The sequence below is a fragment of the Diplotaxodon limnothrissa genome, linkage group LG22 (assembly GCF_057381915.1).
Source record: "Diplotaxodon limnothrissa isolate DT_005_m linkage group LG22, D_limnothrissa_male_GT1.1, whole genome shotgun sequence".
NCBI classification, from domain to species: domain Eukaryota; kingdom Metazoa; phylum Chordata; class Actinopteri; order Cichliformes; family Cichlidae; genus Diplotaxodon; species Diplotaxodon limnothrissa.
In genome coordinates, this window is record NC_140616.1 from 9,714,888 (window position 1) to 9,739,441 (window position 24,554).

General features: G+C 42.4%; 1 protein-coding gene across 1 annotated transcript; it reads right to left on the bottom strand.

Annotated features, from left to right (window-relative positions):
• Positions 1 to 9,110: 9,110 nt before the first annotated feature.
• Positions 9,111 to 20,949, bottom strand: tmem170b (transmembrane protein 170B). Its single transcript, XM_085346883.1, has 3 exons — positions 20,787 to 20,949; positions 12,934 to 13,104; positions 9,111 to 9,241 (listed from the first exon to the last, which is right to left on the bottom strand). The coding sequence occupies exons 1-3, from the start codon at positions 20,947 to 20,949 to the stop codon at positions 9,111 to 9,113; spliced, it is 465 nt and encodes a 154-aa protein (XP_085203009.1).
• Between the last annotated feature and the right edge of the window lie 3,605 nt (positions 20,950 to 24,554).

Sequence of the window (24,554 nt, forward strand, 5' to 3'; positions counted from 1 at the left end):
GCACAAAAACCAAACTATAAAGGCGTGACATAGATTTCTGCCATTTTTTTAGACTGTAAACATCCCGACTCGGATTTCATTGTGTGGTCACTGCTGGAGAATTTCTTCTATGTTTAGGATATTAGAGTCCATGAGGATCTATCTTAAAGTAAACCCAGACAGAGATCACAGCTTCATCCAGACGGCCGGCGCTGCTCTGACAGCGGGCCGGGCCTCCGATGGAGACTGGCCTCATAAACTGTTTGTATGTGTCTACGCTTTATATACTGTACATTATGAGCAGCTGGAGTCAAGTCAGGCAGCACAAAGGCAAGGTCAATAATGTGAAGTGATCTGCAGGGTCAAAAGACTAGGCCCGCTGCCAGCCATTGTTGGAAGGGTGTTTCTTTCAAAGCAAGCATGCAATCCCCTCGTCTGCACTCACGCTCAAGTCTTGAGTATTTCCCGTGGAGGAAACAATAAGACAATAGCAGCAAGTGGCTTGGTGGTCAGCGCGAAGGGGGCATTTCTCAGGAATCTGGCTTCATTGTGAAATAATTTGATGATGCAAAGAAGTTTTGTTTGGACAAAGTGTAAACAACATGCAGCCATCTTTATGTACAGTCTGTGCCTCTGTACACCCCGTACCATCTAGTTTCTCCAGTATATGTTTACACATGGGTACTTCTAGCACTATTTGTATAAAATATGCTCACACAAAGAGGTTTGACATGTTTTTTTAATTTAATTTAATTTAATTTAATTGGATGTTTTCTTACTGGCAGCGTCTCAACAGTACTGGTGAATGTCAGGAACAGTATAGCAATTGCGGTTAATCGAACAAATTAATATATTATTTATTTTTACCTGATTTTTTATCCTAAGGGGTAGCAAAACCAATGTATTCCTTAATGAGTGACTATATTGACTACAAGATTGTTTCTTACCTTCCTGTTTTCTCCCAAGGGTGTTTGGGCCAAAACAGTCCCCAGGCTTCCTGAGTTCTTTTTAAAGGTTCCAGCTGCAAGTCATTGAAGGAGAAATTGAATAACCGTACCAGTTTTCATTTGAAATTATATGTTGTAGGCCAAGTGGGGGGAAATGTTATTTAACAGTTGTTGTTATTTTTAAAGTATTCCTTTAATGTTAACAAAGATTAACCCTTTTTTTCAATTCAGTTTTATTTATATAGGGCCAAATAATAACAACAGTCACATCAAGGCACTTTATACTGTAAGGTTAAGACACTACAATAATACAGGGAAAATCCCAGCAATCAAACAAACCCATTTTGGCTTTGATTTGGCAACAGTGGGGAAGAAAATCTTTCTTTTAACAGGAAGGAAGAACCAGGCTCAGGGAGGGGCAGCATCTGCTGTGACCAGTGGGTGAGGAAGAGAAAAAAACCCACTGTGGAAGAAAGTCAGAGAAAAATAATAACTGTTTATTGAATGCAGAGTCATGTATAAACATAATGAGTCAAGAAGAAACAGTGCATCATGGGAAGTCCCCAGCAGTCTAGGCCTATTGCAGCACAACTAATGAAGGATTCAGGGTCACATGTTCCAGCCTTAAAATTTTCAGCCTAATCTTAAAAGTAGAGATGGTGTCTGTCTCCTGAATCTGAAATCTAAAGCCTCTGTCTCCAATTCTACTTTTAAATATTAGATTTTATAGGATCATTAGAGAAGCTGTGTGTTTAGGCTGTTAGTTTAGTTTAGTATGTAACTCCAGACAATGGTGTGGAGTGATTTAAAAGTCTGTAAAGTCTAAAGCAGGCTGATCATTACAGACTGTCGCTGGAACCGTGGCCCACCACTGGGCTCCACAGCGTTATTTTGTGTTGTGTTTTGTGTCAGTGTTGCTTTTATCCAAGACCAGGGTGTCAAAGGTTTTTTGTTTTTTTGGTTCAGGCTACATACAGCTCAGTTTGGTCTCATGAGGGCTGGACCAGTAAATCTATTGTCCAATAACCTTTAAAAACAGCACCTCCAAACCTCTTTTTCTTTTAGAATATATCAATTGAGTACACGCTGCTGAAAGCATTCACATTTAATGAACTATTGATTTATGAATCAATCAGCCTGAACTGCCTCAAGAAAAATATTATCACTCAGTTTTTGTTGACACTATAAAGAAATGCTGATGTAAAAAGAAAGCTGTGAGCTCGGCACTTTGAGCTACAGACTTTGTTCAGTTCATTCAAATTGTGTGACCTGTGGAATCGATATAAAAAATAATGAATCCTGTCATTAATTTATTTATATCAGTGATCAAATGGCGTTGAGCATCACTTTGTAGCTGATGGTTAGTCGATAGTGTGTTCTAGGCTCTGGTTGCCTAGGTAACCTCATCCCGAGCGACTGTGGCTCAGGAGTTTAAGCAAGCTGTCTACATATCAGAAGGTTGGTGGTTCAATCCCTGCCTCCCTGTGCTTGCATGTTGGGCAACACGCTGAAACCCAAACCACAGTGTGCATGTGAACTGCATGAGCTAACCTTCTGGCCTTCATCCTACCTCTGTCTTAGAGGCAGGGTGACAAGCCCAGATCAAAGTATTGATGCTACTCCTCCACAGTAAAGGAAGACAGTCCAGGTGGTTTTGACACCTGACTAGGATGTTTCCTGGGTGTCTCTCTTGGAGGAGACACCCAGGTTCCCCAGGATAAATTGGAGGAAGTGGCTGGGAAGAGGGAGGTTTGGGCTTCTCTGTTCAGGATGTCAGATTGATGACCTGTCCACGTTGCTGGTGGATGATCTTTGTACAGTTTCCAAAGAAATCCCAACCTGTCACATATTTTTGCAACGATTTATCAAAAGCTTGTATTTATGTGCTGTACCGGGTGACACGCTGTAATAATACATCGATGCATCAATTTCAGTGTGATTTAAGGTCAGTTAAGAGCATAAACATCATTGTTTCTGCTCCCGAGTTTACCAAACATCCATCAAACACTCATAAATACAACAGCTACATTCCCTGGCCTCTTATGAAACACTTCCTGCCTCCATAGCGGCCGCTGACTTCTTATCAGCTCACCTCAGCCTCTCTCTCCGATTGGTCGTTTCGGCTGATGAGTGGAAACCAAAGCCGCAGTCACAGGCTCTGTTCTCAGCCATTAAAGAATAAAATAACAAAAAACAAGGTGATAACAACTCGAGACCTTTGTCCTTTTGAGCCCACAAGAATGCTGACTAAATTCCATCACAGTTATTCACAGCCCTCCTCCTCCTCCTCTCCTCCTCGTCCCTGCAGAATTAATAATACATTACACTCAGCAGCAACGTGTGTGCAGTGGGCTGGATATGAAACCCAAAAAAGGGAAAGAAAACCTTGTTCAAGCCAAAGAGGAAAGCAGATCACACGGCTGGAACAGCAACCAAATGTCAAATCAGATATGAGAATGAGCAATTGTGTGTTGGAGTCACAGCCACAATCAAAATGTTTCAGGAGGCGATGCCCCCACCGTTACAATGAGGAGGCATCATGTACCGGAGGCTTTTTTTGGGTATCATACCAGCAAATGAAAACAGCCAACTTCCTCGAGTCCGTGCGGAGACAAAACATTACTTTACCTTCTCTAAAAATGGTTGCTGCGGGAGGGCACGTACAGCAGAGCCAGGGAACGCCGGGAGACGAGCACTGGGCGGAGGCGACGGGCAAAAGACACATTGGCGTTCACAAAGAACAAACAGTGATTGCACAGGAAGACATCTTTACGTTTACAGCTAATAATTAGCCCAACTAAATGTACCTGCATGTAAACATAGAAGACAGATTTCACAGAATATGAGCAATCAGCAAACATGTGGCAGGCCTACTGCCAACAATCACAACAACACAATGTAAAAAATAATGAGAGTTTAAATACATAACAGAGGCTCAAAGCTGCAGTGCAAGCATGTGCGATAACTGCTCAGTAGAGTGCACCATATTAATATGTTAAGTGCTTTTAGTGGTTAACAAAGCTAGAAAAATGCTGTGTCTGGCTTATTTTCTGTCATTAAAAAGGGTTTGAAATAATGAGGCGAGCACACGGGCAAGTAATCCCTATAAGAGCAAAGCTTGACACAGTTTTTCTGATCGTGGCTCTTCATGATGTCAGTGAGAGCGGATACCCTTAATAAAGATTACTTTGAACTTCAAAAGGAGCTGAAACAGTTTGTTTCAGATGAAGGATGAACTGAGAGGCTGCACCAAGGGCCAGTTCTGGGACAAATGAGGATTATTAGTCCATGCTGCTCATATGGAAGTAATCCAAGAATAAAAACAGGGAGCTGGTCAGATTTAAAGAGTCATTTTTGATCCTTGTATATGTAAAAAGAAGAAATATTGCTCAAATTTAAATTAAAATTAAGTAAATCCAATAAAACTGTTAAAGAAAACTACAACTTTTATCACTTTTAGGTAGATTAAAAGGCACAGTCACCATTGTTAGTGATCTTAAACACTAAATTGTACAGCCTTTAAAAAGCCCATAAAGTCAGGTCTATTAAGCATTTGGACAATAATATGGTCTTTATATGCTGATATGCTTATTTTGGCTTCTCAGCTGAATGATGGCCTCCCGCTCTTGGACCTCATACTGAATGCACTTAGAACAACACTTGGAATCAACTCCAAAGCTTTTATCTGGTTAGTTTCATGGCCAGCCTCACCTGGGCACGAAACTGCCTGTTGTCCATTACTTTTGAACTTCTGAAAACGTCAGACTGTGGACAAAAATGACTGTAATGCTTCTACGGTTCACTTTTGTTAAACCCCTTGAATTAAAGCTGAAAGTCTTGATTTCAAATCAACTGAGGTGGTGCTCAAAAGAAAAAAAAGTGCCACCACTCAAATGCTTCTGGACCTGACTGTTCATCTCCATCAAAAGTATCCAAAAGACTAATTTTTTTCTGCTGAATCTACACTTTAAAAACCTTCCTCTTAATTTCTAACCACATACAGTATAAAAGACAGACACAGCCACCATAATGTAACTCACTAGCTGGTGAAGGCCTGATGAAGGACTGCTCACTTGTTAATGATCCTCCTTTCTCACTCAGTGACCAATAATTTACTAAATTAACTTCATTTTTTATTCAGTATGACCTGAAATTATTGACTGGGCCCACAGGAAAGAGTTTCAATGAGGTCACAGAACCAGAGAGCAGAGGGCCGCTTTCCCCGCTGACTCTTCCACACCCAGCAGAGTCGCCCCCTGCTGGCCATCAGTTTACCCAAAGAAGGCGTAGGTTTCCTGGCTATTATGAAAACATATAACGGGGTTGCAGTTAAGACAAATCACACTGATGATGTAGAGGTATCAAAAACTGATGCATTAAATATGATACACATATCATAACATTATCACCAGGTTCCTCCGCACTCCTCCTGTTTGTGCTGTGAGACGAAGACGATCCATAAAGAGCAGAAACAACACTCCTGAGCTTTTTATGCTGCAAAAGATTTTTATTTCAACCGCCTGCTGAGTATGTACAGGAGAACAGTTTGTACATAAATAGGCAATAGTTATAAATATCAGCAGTTTGGCTGGTACAAAATTAAAAAAGAAGATATTGTACATTATCTACAGGAGAAGTGCCACTTTGGGTTTTATGTACAGCTTTGTCTCTGGGTGGATTGTCCATGTTAGTCCATTCACATGTTACCTGAGCTGCGTTGCACATACAGCCACAGCGGCGGGTACACAGTATGTGTTCGGGGTTGGGAAGAGAGGGGGGCGGGATTTGTGGCATTTGGGCAACAGCAGACTTGAGGTGGTGGCTGTGTTGGTACGAATGGTGGGTGCAGCTTCTATCATAAGCCTATTGAAAGAGACAGGATTATTGAGCTGGGTGTCTTCCTGCAGCGTGATGGCGTTACTTTTTTAAAAGTCTAGAGGGGATTATTAGTTGCTGGGTGTCTCCTTTAGATATTACAACGCACACTCACGGTCACACGGCTCAATCACAGAACCTGGAGCGGAAAAACACACACATATATCCGTCATGACCAGTAATGGCACCGGGTGCGAATGCTATTCAGCGGTTAGTTTGTTTATGAAGCACACTGCGGCTATGTACAGCTCTGGATGTGCAGATCTGACAGCATCGAGTCCATTCTTGCAGTTTTAATCGCCACATAAAAAAAACCACTTTATGTAAAGACAGTAAAACTGCTGTCACTTGTAGTAGGTCCTCACACCCCTTCTCCGACCACCAGCGCAATGAAAGAAAACACATGGAAATCCTTTTATTCTAGTCACAAGCACGACTGCTCAGACCGACACCGAACACGGCGACAACGATGCTCATCAGTCTCCTGTGAGCCGCATACGAACATGCACAAAGTGCCCGCAGAAACAGATTTCACCGACAGCAGGTGAGTCACGATTGGTCCCTGAAGGCTGAGCTTACACATTCAAACGGGCGGTGCAGACCACGTGCAGAGCAACCCAGTGGTACAGGGGGAAAATAAACAGGGGGAGGGGCTTCAGGTCATTTACCTTTTTTTTTTGTTCAATATTTCCAAACCCCACAATCATCTCACAGGCATTCAGGCTCCTGCTGCTACTTCATTCCAGTGCAATATCGCCCTCTTGTGTGCTGAGCTGGTAGTGAAAGTAAACTGTTACATCATTACATAATTTACCTTCAGAGCCACAAAACCGCAAAAAAATAAAAGAAATAAAAATCAGCACGAGCATATTTTTGAATGTGCAAATGTCCCTAAAAAGTACATAAAACCACTAACTCTTTATGTTGACGTCAGTAAGATGAGAAAACGGGATGAGTAAAGCTAGACTGTGAGCGATACTTTGGTATTTCGACCTCCTGGGTGAAGGTTTGGGCAAAGTTGAACTTTCTTCGGCACCGCCTGTGTCTGGCATCTACATACAGTAACTTCGAGCACAGTCTTCACATTATTTTGTTTTTTCCAAAGCATCATCTTCATCATCATAATCTGTGTCTGCGTGTGTATAGCATCGGGTCAATGCACACTGATCTAAAACAAGGCAGATTAAAGTCAGTGCAACGTGCAAAGTTAAACTTAAGGAGCATGGGTTCATAAACAAAACAATAAAGAAAAAAGTAGGCATAGAATAAAAGAAGAAGAAGAAGAAGAAGAAGAAGAAAATAAATCAGAGCAGCACAATCTGTGACCTTCTCCGGGGAGGGAAGGATGGCTTTCCACGGGGAGTTTATACTGAAACAGTGCAGACATAAGCAGCACTACGGTGAGCCGAGGAGGACCGGGGCTCCAGAAAATCTGCACCTGCAGGACTCACAGACTCACTCGGAGCGATTTCTCTGGGAATATGCTGATTCTCAAGCAGCAAAGTGACCCTTTTCAATGCTGACGCACCTTTACTCCTCTTACCCTGAATAAGGAAGAATTAATCTATAAAGAGCCAAACCAAATCACTCCCTATTACAGACGGCTCCTGTTTTGTTCAACAAACCGTTTATTAGCCTTCTTGCTAAAAGTTTTGATGATGCCCCTCTGATGTCTGTACCGTGAATATGAAGCTAAGGATGTTTTCAGTCAACAGGATGCCAATCAGGTGTATTTATTTAAACAAAGGGGATCTATCAAACACGTTAGAGCAGGGGTAGGGAACTCCAGGCCTCGAGAGCCGGTGTCCTGCAGGTTTTAGATGTGTCCTTGATCCAAAACAGCTGATTTAAGTGGCTAAATGACCTCCTCAATGTCTTGAAGTTCTCCAGAGGCCTGGTAATGAACTAATCATTTGATTCAGGTGTGTTGACCAACGGCTCTCGAGGCCTGGAGTTCCCTACCACTGCGTTAGAGGGACGTTAGAGGGTAAAATGTAAGAGGGGTGTCAAGGTTTGAGCCTGGCTCGCTGCCTCTCAGCAGGAAGGCGTGCGTGATCTGAACCTCAAAGAAGGATCAAAGAAAAATAAAGGTCATGTGTTGAAAATACAATCCCTGACCGAAGTAAGACCTGAAGCGAGGCGTTCACACGAGGAAACGCGCCGCAATCTCAGAGTCTGAACGCTCCTGTACGGAAGAATGGGCTAAAAACCCCTCCGAGTTGATGCGCAGGACTGATCGATGATTACAGGAACGCTTAGCTGCCTTTACTGCTGCTCATGGGCGTAAAACCTGCATACTGACAGCACAGGTACACCTACTTTTGCCTCACACACACTGGAAATACTGGATGGTCAAATTTCCGTTTCTTTTCTCTAATCTGGTTCTTTTCCAACTTTTCGAATGAAAATATTTTTATTATTACAGCAAATTCCTGCAACTCGATTATCATTATGTCCTGTTATATTATGTTATGTTATATTGTTTAATAGAGATAAATCAGATGCAGGTAGATAACTTTACTGTCTCCCGGCTCCACCTTTGTTTACAGTAAAGACATCAGAGTGACATTGATCTCATCCTCTCTCTCTGTCTGTGGAAGAAAGCCAATAAACACACTCCCCAAACTACTCCTCTGACTCCGCTCAGAGTTGTTGTTGGCACGCTTTAAAATCGATCATCACATGCTGGTTTTCCTCTGCCACTTCGCCAACATTTACAAAGTGCAAAAATTCAAAGCTTCTTCCTGCTCGTGAGTCGGATGCTGCGGCTTTCGAGCCATCTCAGGAGAAGGAGCGAGAAGCTGTATGCAGGCCTAGAGGCGCGGCGGCGGTTCAATACTGATGAAGGTGTTTTACTGCTGATGGACACTGCTGTTCTTTTGTTTGTTTGCCGAACTTTTGTTCCGATCGCCAAAGATCATCAGCTCACGATTACAGGTCGCTGTTTAAAAAATAGATTTTTTTTCCTCCTCCCTCAAAAGTTCAACAGAAAGCCTTTGAGAGTCAGTCGGCCACCGAGGCTTGCTGTTTTCACAGAGAAGGCTTTTGGCACGAAGAAGTGGCATAACTCTGGAAACTCAGAAACATGGCTTTCAGGTCCAGAAGCTGAGGCCGAGCCTCTGCCCGGCGCTGCTCTCTGGCACGATGACGACCTTCCTGCACAGTGCAGAGACGCTGGGGGGGGCGCTCTACCCTGGATCCGGCCCTCAAAAGGTCCAGAGGACTTGTGCCTCATGTCCTTCCATAAAAGCAGGCCTAAAGTCTCTGCCCGGCTCGGTTTGCCCGCTTTCACCCCGTCATGGGTTTTCTTCACAGCGTGGCCAGGATCCGCGAGAAGGATATGACGACGGAGAGGGTGGTCTGGCCCACGCCGAGCACCAGCGCCTCCAGCGGTGCCATGCCTTTCCCCGCCACGCGGTAAACGCCCGCCACGGCCGCGCCTGAGGGAGATAAAAAAATTTAAAAGTCAATGCTAATACAAGATCTGGCAAAGAGAAAGACACACACACAGCTGCCTGTCACCATTAAACCCAACTGAACATCCACAGTCAGGGGATCAGCGGACAAACATGTCCCTCCTGGTCTCGCCCTTCTGTCAGTGATGGAGGAGCGTTCGTGCATGCCTCCTCGCAGCCACACTCTGAGCGGACTCGCTGCTCTTCCTGCAGCAGTTCTCACTGCACGCTGTCCGTCTAGTCGTGATTGAGACAAACAGCAGGAGAGGACGTTTCTCTAATCCAGGCACCAAAGCCGAGTGAGCTATTTTTAAACTGCTGGACTCGAAGGCCGAGAAAATCTAAACAAAGTTTACCAGTTAAAGCTACCAGCAGCGCTCCAGCGAATCCTCCCTTCATCAAGGTTATCATATTTACGGTGTGGAGGATGCAATCGCTGCTGCTTTTACAGAAAACAAAGTGATCACGTTACATTTTTCAGTAACAGTAATGTAACAGGTTACTGTGCTATACTCAGCAATTAGATTAGAGTTATATCATGTTGTTACATGCGTTACAAAAGGCTCTTCAGTAACCTGCACGTCAGGCGGATAGAAAGAAAAAATAATGTGTGGAGAAGGAAAACCAGTATTTCTAAAGTAGCATCACACTGGCTTTAAAGTCGGAGTGTTTCTCATCTTTGCTTTGTGTTTGTATTAAAAACTAAAAGAAAAATTGCACGTGTGTCCTGATTAAAAAGAGAAAGAGGTTGGTTTCTGTGTCTAAATCTTCAGCTTTTAGTATCAACAGGGGTTTAGTGTTCAGGTCTTAAACATCAGTCTGGCACTGGAAGGTGCCCGGACCCATTGGCTGCAAACCAAGCCCAAAGGATCACGCCTCCTCCATTGTGCATGACAATAACATTTATTTGTGCTGCTGATATTATGCACTTTGCATTATTACCAAACATCTCTGATTTGGACTCATTTGTCTAAAGGACAATGTGCTTGTGGTTTGCTTAGTTGAAACACACGAAGCTGTGCCATCATGCAAACCTTCCAAACACAACATAAACTTAAACATGTAACATGTCAACTGAGGCCTGTAGACTCTAAACTGTAGCTCAAATCAGAGTCCTGGACATTTAATGTTATAGAAAAGGACTTTAAACAACTATTAAAGGCTGACATTTCCTCTGTGCTGCATGACCTTTCTTTTACTTCTACTCAGCTGCGACTGCTGCCTTTGCAGTCTCCACACACACACACACAAACACACACTCTGATTTTGTGCCGGGCTCGCGTACACATGGCTGGTGACGCTGTCAATAGTCTAGCTCACTCTGATTGCTACACATTAATAATAAAGCGGCTTTTCTATTTTTGGGGCACCAGCTCACATCTGTGACGGTGAGTGAGTCATCCACAGAGCCCTACGCTACGATAGACGCAGGTCTATTTACACACCCTGTGCTCTCACACTGATACAGTGAGGGGAAGGTAAAGGCAAATAAACAAAGCCTGGATATCAGCTTCACCTGCAGTGTTTAAAAAAATAATAAAGTGAATATTTTTGTGTTTCAAAAATATGATTTACGAATAAATTCTTTACAAATCCTACCATGTGGATTCATGGATTTTTTTTTCACATTCTGTCTCTCACAGTTGAAGTGTACCTCTGGTGCAAATTACTGACCTCTGTCATCATTTTAGGTCGGGGAACTTGCACAATCGGTGGCTGACTAAATACTTTTTTGCCCCACTGTATTGGATACAAAATACTGATATTTGTCCTAGCTCAAGATAACATATCACACCTGGTATAACAATGAAAACAAGTGCCAGTTATTAAAACGTGCAGACAGCGAACAGATTTCCTCACCGTTTTGATTCACAGTAGAAAATAAATGATTAACAATTCCTGATTTCTGCCTTTTTAGAGTATTTTAAGGTATTTTTACTTCACAGTCACCACAGATGTCATCATGTATTATAGATAACTATCTGCACCACTCTACTGTGTTATATTAAGTGTTAACAAAGAGAGATGAATTAGATGGCCTCAGACTAATTACCCCTGGTCTTCAAGGATCCGCTGCCCCTCATTTCTAATGCAGACTTGCAGGTATCATCATTAGTGCTGAAATGTGATACCCATGGACTCTGCAGGGAACGTGACCTGAGGTGCACTGGGACTTCTTACCTTCTTACCCTAATGGATCAGTCACACTAGAGTAAAAATAGGACAGCACCTTTTTTGCGACTAGAAAAAGGAAAAGAAAAATGTTTTGCTCTGAGTGAGTAGTTGCAGCGACCAACAGCTCCTGGCCTGAGGATGCATGCTTACTTTCCACCACTTTCAATCGACTGACTGCACCCAATCTAATCACAGACAGACTTCATCTTATTGCTGTTTTATTGCCGTCTTGACACATCAAATTGTCAGCTGCGTTCATTTTGGTTGTGTTCCATTCTCCAACCACTGTTTTTCCCTACTGTGACTGTAACAGCCTGTCGCTACTTGAGAATTTGTCTCAAAGCCGCCCAAACCTTAACACATTCACTTGGATGTAATGATGTAGCTCTTAGAATTGACTAAAGGAACTGACTGTTAACTTAAAGTGGGGCGGTGTCAAGAAATAAGACTGTATTTTGTTTTTTGTTTTTCCCCATTTGTTCTGAGGTTACTGCAGACATCTGATGAACAGCAACATGTAGAAAATCTGTAGATGCAGCTAAAAGTCTGCTTCAAGCAAAAGACTAAACACCCACATTTAAATCGTTTGAGCATTTGGAACAAAAAAAGGAAACACGCCAGACTTCTCCAAGCAGCTCAAAGACCAGGTAGGAGTGTAATTTGTTAACTTTATACTAGCATGTCACTGCTCATCCCCATACCACCCTAAACACGCCCAATCTCTGCTGATCTTGGCCAGGGTGGGCCTGGTTAGTACTTGGATGGGAGGCTGCCTAGCTGGGGGGGCAGTAACTGTAGCCCAGGAGGAAGCAAAGATGGGAAAGATACTGAACTTGTGCCCGTACAGAACATTACATCACTGGGATGGTTGGTTAAACTACTGACTGCTTAAGAGACAGAGTGAAAGTGGACAGTATATCCTTGATTTCTTAACATAAAACATTGTAATAGTCAGGTGAGGATTAGTTAGAGGTCTTTGTTACAGTGCATAGACGAATCTAACACTCAGTGGCGTGAATTTAAAAAAAAAAAATCTGAATAGGGATTTTACAAAATGTACCTTTAAATGTTCTTGTTGTTGTTGTTTGGAATATCTTCAAAGTTAGTGTTTAGGTCATTTGTTTGTGTGTGTGTGTGTGTGGTTGGTATTTTTTGGGTGCAAACTCTTCCTACCAGCGACAACAGTCCAGCCAATCACAAAAATGTTGTTAAATTAAATGAACCCTTATCGTGCCGACACGTTGAAGTTTCCTGGGCCACATAAACAAACAGGCAGGTAAACACAGAAGCAGATTAGTCTAAAAATCTTTCTCCTCCCTGTCTCTCTGTCAGCTTCTGTTTTCTTCTAGTTGACACGAGTTAACACACGGTCACCTCACCCAGCGCTCGCTCTGCCTTCCTGTCACCTCTCGTCTTCTTCTGGGTGCTGAACGCCGCACTCTGAGGTCGCTCTAAAAATAACCCGTCAGCAAGAAAACAAAAGGGGAAGTAAATGGGCTTACTAGTGATGACGCCTCCGGAGAGCGAGGCCAGGAAACCCACGCTGACCAGCACCAGGGTGATGAGGCGTCCCCGCTTGTGGCGCTGCAGCATGACTAACATGAGCAGCCCCACCGCCCCGTGGACGAAGAGCGAGGAGAAGAGACACCACAGGAAGACCCAGTACCACATCTCTGCAGGGAGAAAGAGCCAACAACACAGATCAGATACAGCCTGAAAGCACAGGATTTACCGCTTACATTAAAGGTGCTCTACGTACAATTTAACTAAAGCTTTCACCAGCAGGGGGCAGTGTGCTGAAATGTTTTCTCATCTAAATGCTTTTTTCTTTTACTTGCTGAATTAAGGTTAAACTGACCACCTGCACCATCTATTATATTATAGTATTATATAAAAGTACAGCCCAGCCTCAGAAGTTAAATATCAGGTAATATCTCTCGAACACAATGCGTAGTTGCTCCAGATATAGTATAAGTATAGCACATAGTAGTATAAGTATATACTACAGTACAGTATGATATAATGTCTTAGGGGTTCTTAATGTAACAACTGCAGCAAATAAATTATCGATTAGTTTCATAAATATTAATCAGACAATTACATTTTTTTTTTAGCCTGAACATCAAACATGGCAACAAATTAGAGAAATCACCGCTTGCACTGAAATAAATATTTTTACATTTTCACATTTTTTTATATTTACTGGTTAATAACAATGATGATGTATAATGATAGTTACTGCAAACATAAAGACTACATTTTTTCCTATTTGTTGGTTTACATCACCATTTTAAAATCAGTCAGCTGGCACATTAAAGTAACAACAATCCCCTATTCTAATATATATGACTTTAACAGAGTACTTTCATTTCTGGTGAAGCATGAAATTAAATATCGATCTGAGGAACAGAAGCAGCTTTCACTTACAAAATGAATTATGAATTGTTTACCAAAGAAACCATCCTGAAGCAGACTGGTCCCAGCTTTTAATGTTTTTATGTGTTTCTGACCGTTTCACAGAGTATATATAAAAGTCGCCTCCTGCTGGTCTGTAAACAGAAAGCACGTTTAAGGCTTCGCTTTTCTTTTTCTATACTTTTACAATGCTTTTCCTTGTGTTGGAACACAACACAAGGAAAAGTTAACACAGTTGTATTGGGACTTCTGAATATTCCTTCCACCATCATGGAGCACAAACACAGATGGATGACCTCGACACCCACCGAGGACCAAATGTCAGTGAAATCTGCCTTCAGTGGATAAATCTGTAATGGTCTCTGTAAAACTCTGGCCAAAATAACATTTGAATTCTTAGTCAGAGTCTGTCTGTTGCACTTATTGATAAATTACAAGCTTGATTTAATCTAATTACGTTTTAAAGCAGTGATCATGTCCATCCTTGATGTACAGTGATTTGATTTGACATCACAATGATCAAAACAACGATACTGGGAAACGGTGATTTAAGCCCTTGTGATTTATTTTGCTTCCTTTATTTTAGTGAAATAGCTGCATTTACATATAAAGGTCAGCTTTGGTTTGCATAACGTCGATTACACATGAAACTTGAAACAGGACTTAAAGACAACAGGTTTGTAACAGAAAACCTGCTTTATAGATAAAAGCTGCTTATTTACTACTGCAACCTGAACACAGACAGAAGCAGGGGCTTAGTGGGATATCTGTACATCAGCTGCTTTAATTTTTTTTTAACCATCTCAATAAACTTTATCCTAGCTTTCAGCAACAACCTCAGGTTGTAAAAAAATATACAGTCAATAAATAAACAGCAAATACACAATAAAAATCAACAAATAAAACTAATTAAATAAGGCCGTATTTGCATCAGGCTATCCTGCTCATCTAGACCTGAAAGAAAACAAGAATAAGCAGTTGTTTTAAAATGACTGAGCTGTACGTGGGAAGTTTGGTTGTTCCAAAAGTTAGGAGCTGCCACTACAAAGACTTTGTAGACTTTGCTTTTAAGCCTGGACTGGACTATCTGGTCAGAGGCTCCGAAAATTCTGTTAAGTAAGGTGGCACCAAACCAATAAGGCTTTTAAAAACAAGTAAATTTTAAACTGGATCCTGATGGACAGGAAGACAGTGTAAGGAGGCCAGAAAAGGTGTGATCACCATGTTTCTTTCCTGTCTAAAGGCGAGCTGCTGCATTTCCTACAGCCTGCTGACAACGAAGTAACGACTGATCAGAGCCGACAAATAAAGAGCTACGAAAGTCTAAGAGAGGTAATAAAAGCGTGAGACTCTGTCTCAGAGTCATGCAGTGGTGGGAGGCAGGCCTTCACCTTACTGAGCCGCATTAGTGATAAGAAGCTCTTCTGAACAAAAGAGCTTCATGCAAACAAACGCCGATAATAAGTAATCCCGAGGGGGAAGACACAACTTATAATATTCCGTTCTAGTCTTGAAAAATTCACATTTACTGCTTATAAAGAGTGCTTCCAAGATGAAACACTGCAGCTCAGCCAAGATGCAGAGCTACAGCCGCTGCTGCACGTCTGTGAGGCGAGGGGAGGATTTCAATCTACAGCAGCCACCGTCTAAGTCAAGCCTCATCAAAGAGGCAGCCGACCGTGGCGATGGACCCGTGGCGGAGATGTATAAAACCGCTCAGAGCGACATTTCAGACAGCGAGCCCGACATGAAGCGGTAAATGGAAAACAATAGCATACGGCCGCCTTTTGTGACCATCCTGACTGGAGATAAGCTTTCTGAAAAAAAAAAAGTAATCGTAGAAACAAACGTCTGCAAACTAAAAATGCTGATAATCCCTAAAATGCCAGCAAAATCATCTAATTAGCTTCCACCAAACTCGACTGTTCTCCTAGAATACACATAATGCACCCTGCAGGGTCCAGACTGTGCTGCCGTTATAACGGACTCCACTGAAAATGAGAACAGTAAACAGCATTTAAAAATCACACTCTTCCTCCTCCTCTTCCTCCTCGTTCTCCCTGTCTTTCTGTGGCACAGGCCAGCTTTGTCTAAAAAGGCTCCGGCTTCATTGCACTTTGCCAGCGAGGGGCCTTTGGTTGAACCCCTGGCACCGTGGGAGCCAGAAGGAGCCAGCTGGCCGTGAGATAACTGAAGAAGAAAAGACACCAAGTGAGAAAGGATGACCCAGCCGAAGCATGGCAATGCTGTCTGTGTGTGGGCGCGATGCAAACAGGAAACGTGACATTATTTTGCAGTGTAAACATCACAACGCCCAATTCTATTACCAAGTATTTCTCAGAGCTCTGGGACACGAGGACCTCTTTAGCATATCCATTTAACCGAGCTCCTCCACAGTCCACTGAGTGCCTACATCTACTTATTGATCCGGCAGGCGAGCGCCGGGCCAGGCGGACAGAGACGTGACAGCGGAGTAACACAATGGCTTTTTGTCTTAAATGACTGAGCACGCAGATCACGCTGCAGTGTATCCACTGCTGTCTTTCTGCAAGCATCCAGCAGCAGAGGAGAGAGTGATATCTGTGATGGGACCCAAGACATAAGAGAGACACACATACAGGAAGTACAGGGAAAGAGAGCGCCGCTTAACTGTAGCCCCCGACGACACGAAAGCTGATCAGGATTCAGCATCGTGTAGAGAGAGCCGGCCTTTAATGCAGGCTGGAAAAGATGAAACTCAAAGATCCTGGAGGAGGTTATGCAATGCTAACATCATCGCACACAGACTGTGATATCGCCCACTCGGTCTAAAGAACTACAGACATCCACAGGTTAAACAGACAATCACAAACACCATTAGTTTATGTGTAGTTAAGGGAATGAGTTGGTTAGCAGAAGTCTGAGAAAAAGAAAAGAAAAATGCGGAGTTCAACGTAACTAACGGTGAATGGCAGGTAAGCTGATTGGCCGCAAATGCTAGAAGTTTCTCCTCTAAACCTCACGGTTAGATTCAATATGTAAGGGTTCAGTGAGATCAACTTTGCCAAAAATTTCACAAATGGAGAGGACAGCTGGGATACTCTGTGTTTCTACTTACTGATAAAATAATCCGTATAGTCTTCCACCATCACTGATGGATGGAGCCTGACCCGGACACCTACTGAGGACCAAATGTCAGCGTGATCTCTCTTCTGTAACAGTAACCTGTCATGCTGGTCAGAATAATATTTAATAGCATAGCTGGAAGAAATCTGTTGCATTTCTTGATAAGTTACAAGCTCGATTTAGAGAGAAAATGGGTCGGGTGAAATGTTCAGTGGAGACACGAGGCTCGTTATTTATCTCAGCCGACTAAAATTATCCATGGCAGCTAATTTTTTTTGCATTGCAGCAGATGCTGGAAGGTGAGGTGCACATTTAGTTTCAGGGGACAGCAGGCAGCGCAGGTGGTCACGGCTATGAAGAAGCACCTATAGGGTGAGAAATGAGTGCAGTAAAGTGCTGTGTCATGTTCAGAGATAGGAGCGAACACAGGCTAAAACACAGTGAGAGCACAGTATTAACTTCTGCTAATCCGCAACTACAGGCCGAGGTCTTTGTCAGCACGGCGGCTTTAGAGCTCGCCTGTCAACAGGACAGAATTTTAAAAAAGCAGGGGCTCGTGTATTTGGTGCCTCGTCAGAGGTTGGAGTACACAGGCGGCTGCAGAACATGAACCATTCCCGTGTTGAAGCCGCAGCTTCTCGAAGCAGAAGGCTGCCGAGTTCACCTCTCAAGACGACGAAGGATGGGTTTGTCCAAACGTGGAGAGAGGGAGAGCCAGCCTGACACATCTGGCAGTGACTCTGTCCCGTGATGCAGAACAAGAAGAGGACTATGCTAATGTTGATTCCATTTCGGATGATGCTTCTTCTTTTTCGGAGAACCGAGCTACTATGACGTGATGTATCGTTAAACTGTACACATGCACCACACAGAAAAGCATACCTGCTAATTAGTGCAAAGTAAAAGACCAATAAGATAATGCCACTGCAAATGCTCCAAAAGGCACCAACAGCACAAACATGGCAGTGGAGGTGAGGCCCAGCAGACTGTGATCAAATCCAGGTGCCTTGGGAACGCCTGTCACTCAAAGCGACCACGATCTTCACTTTAGCATCCAGATGCATAAATTTATTTACAAAAAGAAAGAAAGAAAAGAAATTTTAAGCCTGTGTTGATAGTTATGATGTGGGAAAACATCCACTGAGGCTGTAAAGATGCTTTTAATGCTTTAAAGTTTATTTTAACACAGGAGTCTATGGGGATTGACTTGTTTTAGGAGAAAGCCTCAAGTGGCCACTAGAGGAACTGCAGCTTTTGCCACTTCAGCATTGGTGCAATGTTTTTAAATCCTGAAGGTTGCTGCTTGGCATTCACACAAAGCTTTAACTCCTAATATAGCTGCATGTGCCCATACATAGACTCGATGCTTTTATCTGAACCTGCTAAACTCCACTATACCTTCTGTTTAGTTGTCTGCCAACTCCTGACAGAAATATCTGGACCTTTAACTGAGCAGCCAAGTTGCGCTTTCTGTTTTTGTGTGTATGTTTTACAGCTTCACCTGAGCTCTTTTTGCTTTTGTGTGCTTGTTTGCAAAGAGATAAAGGCTAAAGCAAACAGCTAAACACCAGACATGCTGAGCTAAAAAGCTGCAGATCAGGGAACGTGCAGAGTGAACACAACTGATTAGCTTTACACGAAGAACAGCTACACAACATGTTACTGTGTGAGATAATAAAATGACTTTTTAGCAATCTGATCATCGCGTAATCACAGCAGGCAAACAATTAAAACTAAGAAAGCCTTTTGACATTATTATTGTGAACTGATAATACAGGATTTCTGCAAGTCTATTACAAGTTCATTAACCCGCTGGGTGTCAATTAACCACCCCCCAAGTAGGCTAATGCATTGAATATTTTTCATTTTCTAAGACCAAAGCAGGTAAAAAAAAAACAAAAAAAGGGATAAAAGCGCAAAATAAACATGATGTTGTATGAGTTTCCCTGTTTAACCGATATTCATACACTTATTTATTCTAATCAAGACAGGCTAAAGCACTCATTGCTGTAATAAATGAGGTTAAATACATTTCAGTGCCCTCCAGCTGGTAAATATCTATGCATATGCAATGCATTACGCTGGCGTCTCTCTGCTCTTCCTCCTTTCTCCTCATGAGCTGCACATGAGCAGCTCTGCTGTTCTGCCTGTGTCGCCACACAATTAGCAATCGGCAGATTAACAGCACCTGGTGCATGCTGGATTAAGAATTGGATATTTATCTGATCATCAGATTTCTAAAGTTACACACTCTGACATCGGAAAGGTCTGTGTGTAAATGGCACTTCCTTAAATGCATCTCAATCGTACCACAAATCCCACAGATAGCTAATAAATGAGTGACAAGAACAGCATGTTTTTATTGACTGTGATTCATCAAAGTGAGACAATTTCAAAGTAGCTGTTCACATTTAAATATGTTCTTTTCACTGGTTTTCTGAAGTGAAACCGCCTGCTGCGCACGCCTCATAAACAGGAAGCACTCCCCAGGGGCACAGATAAAAGTTTATCTATCCGTTCAGGGCTCCCCAACTGTCCCCCCTGACCTTCTTTAATGTCTCAGGAGGTCGTTTTTCACCTGTCTGGGGGGTCAGGTGTGAGATTTGTGAACAGTATTCTGTAAAGCCCCGGGGCGTTAGCTCCTCACAGCTCTCTTCTCGCCGCTGCAGCTCAGATACCACAAACTTCTACATTGCACTGCAACTTCCTGCTGAGTCAGCGTGATCAACTGTGCCTTTTTTTCCCTTCCATCCCTGCATGATGTGTTTCTCAACACAGGATGTCAGCTGCATATTAGACAACCGGTCTGTGCCAAGCCAGCCATGACTACACGTCCGGCTCCTCACTTTGCAGAGTGAAATGCAAGAATTTCTATAATGTGCAACACACACGGTCCCCCGTCCACTTCCTCAAAAAAAGAAAAAAGAAAAGTGATGACAATGCTTTGAACAGCTGGCAAGTAATAATATTTCTTGCTGAGGAAGTTCATTCTGCTTGGAAAGAAGAGATAAAATGCCCACACATTGCTTTTTTGGTGCCCCGTGATCTGTTTTTGTGTCATAGGAACTTTCATGCATTTCTTCCACTTTTCTTAAACCTCCTTACAAATAAAAAAGGAGGAAGAAAGTCATCTTGTAAGCATTTTGTTTTGGTACAAAGCACATAATTGATGGCAGCAGCTCAATCATCTGTATCAACAAGTGACAGTTCAGCCATCAGCCCGCAGAGATGCCCTCATCTCGTATTTACAGCTGCATATTACCTTCAATATCAAAGCAGACATGCTCTGGCTCAACTGCATTCAAATAAAACAGGGAATTGAACTCAGCCTCACTACTTCTAGAGTCAGGACCATCCCAGACAGCATCCCTGCCCGCTAAGAGGACCCTCCCTCTAATTGCCCCTTTACTGAAAGACAAAGGAGGGGGAGGAGGCCACATTTACTACGCATTCACGAAGCAGAAAGATTAATTAGCCGAATGTTGTCATTATTTTTCCTGACGGACTCCTGAATAAAAGAGTGAGATTTTGTTTTGTTTTGTTGATGTTGTGGTTCAGGCCCAGCATCACCAATAAAACACACCAGCTTGCAGAGACAGAGATGGGGAGGTGGGATGGAAAGGTGGCACACAGATGCCCCCTATGCATAACAGCAGCCATGCCCTTCCTGCTGGCTACAAGAAAAATGACCACATATATTTGAATGATATTTATATATATTCTTCTTTAAAAAGGAAGCTGCACATGCTGCTGGTGGTGATGACTTTTTCACTGAACACATTTAAAAAAAAAAATAATGAAGCAGCAGAATAGCGGCACCTTTCATTCCGCATACCTGTGAAGTGGTGCAGCGCCGAGCCTTGCACCCAAAGGCTCAGCACTTGCTGCACCGACAGATTAAGAGAATAATCCTTGTCCGTTGTCATGTTTCCGCCGCCGCCGCCCGGGTTCGCACCCCTCTTTATCGTATAGCTGTACTTGGCTTTAAACGAAGGCATGGATGAGGAAACCGGGGTGGCATTTGGATGTGAGGCGGCTCTCCCCGGCGCGGCTCGCCTCTACCGGTGCCTCTGCTTCGGCTTGACGTCCGTCTCCGCTCCGGGAAGGGAAGGGTCGATGGCTGGTCGGTTCATCCTCGGTGGTGGTGTCGGTGGCGGGTGTACGGAGGCCATGACGAGGATGGCAGCGGGAGCTCGAGCAGAGAAACGCACGGTCGGCTCGTCCTACATCAGCTAGCCCTGCTACATAACCCTTAAAGGGCCAGCGGTCCTTTCCGTGCGAGGGGTTCACGGTGACACATCCCCGTGCTCGTGAAGCCGCTTTATGAATGAGGAACAAAGGACAGCACGGTGGCGTGTGCGCAGAAAGCGTGCGTAGTGGCCATGGCGGCTCGGGACGGCTACGAGGGGGACGGGGACGCTGTAACGTAATTACGACGCACTGTGACTAATATTAGAATACTAATAATAACAACAGCAATATTTTGACAAAAGCTAAATAAAAACTATCATTTTAGACGCTGTGGAAAGATTTAATGTTTTTATTTTAATTTTTATTTTACGTTATACAGTATTTGCCAGCAGAAAGCGAAAGAGTGGTTGCTAGGCAACGTAATAACGTTAGCTCTTGAACGAATAACCAAATCAATGCTAATGCTAAAGACTACTTTAACAGAGAATATATAAATAAATACCATATACACTAAAAGTATTATTTGTTGATTTCTTAATGTTTATTTTATTTCAACTGTTGTGATATTAAAATTAAGTCTACATTAAAATTAAATGACCTTAGAAGCAGCGTTGGTCATGACGTCAGTGGAAGGTGGCGCTTATTGGTCACCCCGAAACACCTGATATAAAAAAGTAATATGACAGGATGAAAGTAAGCAGAGGAATAGAGGGTATTAGTGGCAGGGTTATCTGGTAATATGAAGAAAGAACCCCTAAATGCTTAAATCTGATTTAGAGCTTTAACTTAGATGGAATAAAATATTCAGAAAACTCTGTGGCGAGCCAGTCTGACAAACCCAGTAAGACAGAAATCAGAGCAGGTGAAAGCTATTTTAAAAAGTGTGAACCTTTACATAATTTTTTTATCCTCATCATCATCTCATATCAGATGTTTAAAAAAAGAAGAAGAAGATAACAGTGTGATATGGGGAGGCAGGGAGGGAACAAGGTGTTACGTAGACGCTGAATGTTCTGGCACATTTCTCTGAGGAGCGCAGTATTTTAAGACGAACTGGCCCAGTTCAGAGGTACGAGGGCGAGGAAGCGTCTGACATCTGACATCTTTTAAATCTGTAGATCTTTCTCTAAACGCAAACAGAGGGGGGAATAAACAGACAGCTGGATCACGAGGAGATTCGTGCAACAAAAGAAAATACAATTACGGGTACTGTTAAAGAACGTTCACTGTAGAGGAGACAGGAGGCAAGTTTAACACTTTATTTACACTTTCCTCCAAAACAGCAATCTTTTTGATACACATAAGTGTACTAGCTTAAATCAGTCTATATGTTTATTATGCATCCACAAATAAGGACAAGACTAAAACTCAAAATTAACAAGTCATAGCAGGCAATTTCAGCTGTGATTAGGTATGACGAAAGCACAGTAAGTCGTTTCATTTCAAATGAAGCCAAAATAAGTAGTCACATTACTTCTTTAAATCTAATCATGTCACATTTTTGGATATATTTGTTTTAAATGATGGTTTTTGAAAGGTAACAAGTTATCCTTTTGGTTCGCCGAGTCTGTACTATAGTGCACAGTGTACTATAAATTCACTTCTATGACCAGTGACAATAAAAGAACGCTTGCTTTTGCTGACTTTTGTATTGCCTGGGAGCTTTGGAGATGTCACCATAGTAAAGTGAAATTCACATTACATTCAGAGTCCAGCCAGAACTTCATACATCTGATACAGAAATTCCTCTACAACATGGCGATTTAACTGTAAAATTAATATGAATGATTCATATGAATTAATAGGAATGATCAGCAAACAGTTGCCAACGAGTTAATGCTGAGTCCCTACTGCAAAGAGATGTGCAACAATACAGACTGATGCAACAAGGCGGAGCTTGTCAGCAACAAATTTTCATTATTACCACCTAGAAGTTGCGTGCTATGTATTAGCCTTTAACCATTTGCTTACTGACTCAGACTTGCTGCAATATCTTGGCAATCTGTCTGCATTTCTAAGTTAGACAGTAATTAATTTCAATAATATTTAGTTTTATTTATACAGTGCTAAATCACAACAGTAGTTGCCTCAAGGCATTTTATATTGCAAGGTAAAGATTCTACAATAGTACCAAGAAAACAGAGAGAATCCCAACAATCATATGACGCCCTATGAGCAAGCTCTTTGGCAACGGTGGGAAGGAAAAACTCACTTTTAACAGGAAGAAACCTCCAGCAGAACTAAGGTCAGGGAGGGGGCCATTGCTGCAACCGGTGGGGTAAGAGGAGGAAGACAGGTCACAGAGTGATTGATATCAGTTGAAGTTGGACCACAATTGTTTGGAGACAGGTTGTCTCACACCAGACAACCTGTGCACTCCCAGTTGCAGTTGTACATGGTTGCACAAAAGTTGAGGGAGTTGCATGCTCAACCTGTAGGCAACCAACTGATTGCAGCAACTACTTGCAATTGGTCTCAGGCACCAATAAAGTCCAATGCAATATATATGTATATATATATATATATATATATATATATATATATATATATATATATATATATATATATATATATATATATATATGTGTGTGTGTGTGTGTGGATGTTGGTTCTCAGCCTTTCAGTAATCAGATACACATTTGTTTAATTCAGTGCGATGCTAAGAAATATTTCTCTCCCTTTTAGAGACCGCCTGAGTGGATTACTACTGTTTGTGGAAATGTCAGCATTTTCCATCTGTGTAGCAGTTTTAGCCATCATACCACGAATAGTTTCACAAACAGCATCACTGTTTTAACCACGTTTGCTGGGTTGCCTCTGTGGGCACTCAGCAGATTGCTTTGTCCTGTCAGGTTTTCACAAGGTTGCATTATCTTTGCATTTCACTGCAACTATAGGCATGTTGTCTGGTAGAGAGTAAATTAAAATTTCTAAAACACAGCCAAGTGCTGTCCTGAATAGTGGATAATGGATTTCAGGGTAAATTGGTTTAAAAAAAACAGAACCAGTGATATGGTTGTGAATCATGTGTTTCTATCACAAATGTAAGAAGACGTTTCACCCGTATCCTGTATTTACACACTGAAATAAGATACATACAAAGTGTTGGTGAAATGCTTCTAGCACTTTTCTTCTTCCTTCCTCCATGTTTCATCACAGCTCTGTTGAAACCTTTTCTTACATCTCTTCCTGCCCTCGGGGCTTAAGATAGACTAACATGCTTAGGAAAAGGTTCAGAGAAGAAGAAAGAACAAAACACCAAACATTGTGGTTTTTCTTACATGGATCTATACATGGAAAATGAGCAAATCATGGAAAATCAAGCATTATGTTGTTAAATACATGCAATATAATCTACTAAAGAAATAAAGCGCTGTTTTACTCTAGCACTGGGCTTTGGGAGAACGAGCAG

Excerpts from the sequence above, each read along its gene's own strand:
- tmem170b (XM_085346883.1), bottom strand. The coding sequence starts at position 20,949 with ATGCCTTCGTTTAAAGCCAAGTACAGCTATACGATAAAGAGGGGTGCG. Across the intron at positions 13,105-20,786 it reads GGCGCTGCACCACTTCACAG|AGATGTGGTACTGGGTCTTC; the intron begins GTATGCGGAATG and ends TTCTCCCTGCAG. Across the intron at positions 9,242-12,933 it reads CTCCGGAGGCGTCATCACTA|GCGCGGCCGTGGCGGGCGTT; the intron begins GTAAGCCCATTT and ends TATCTCCCTCAG.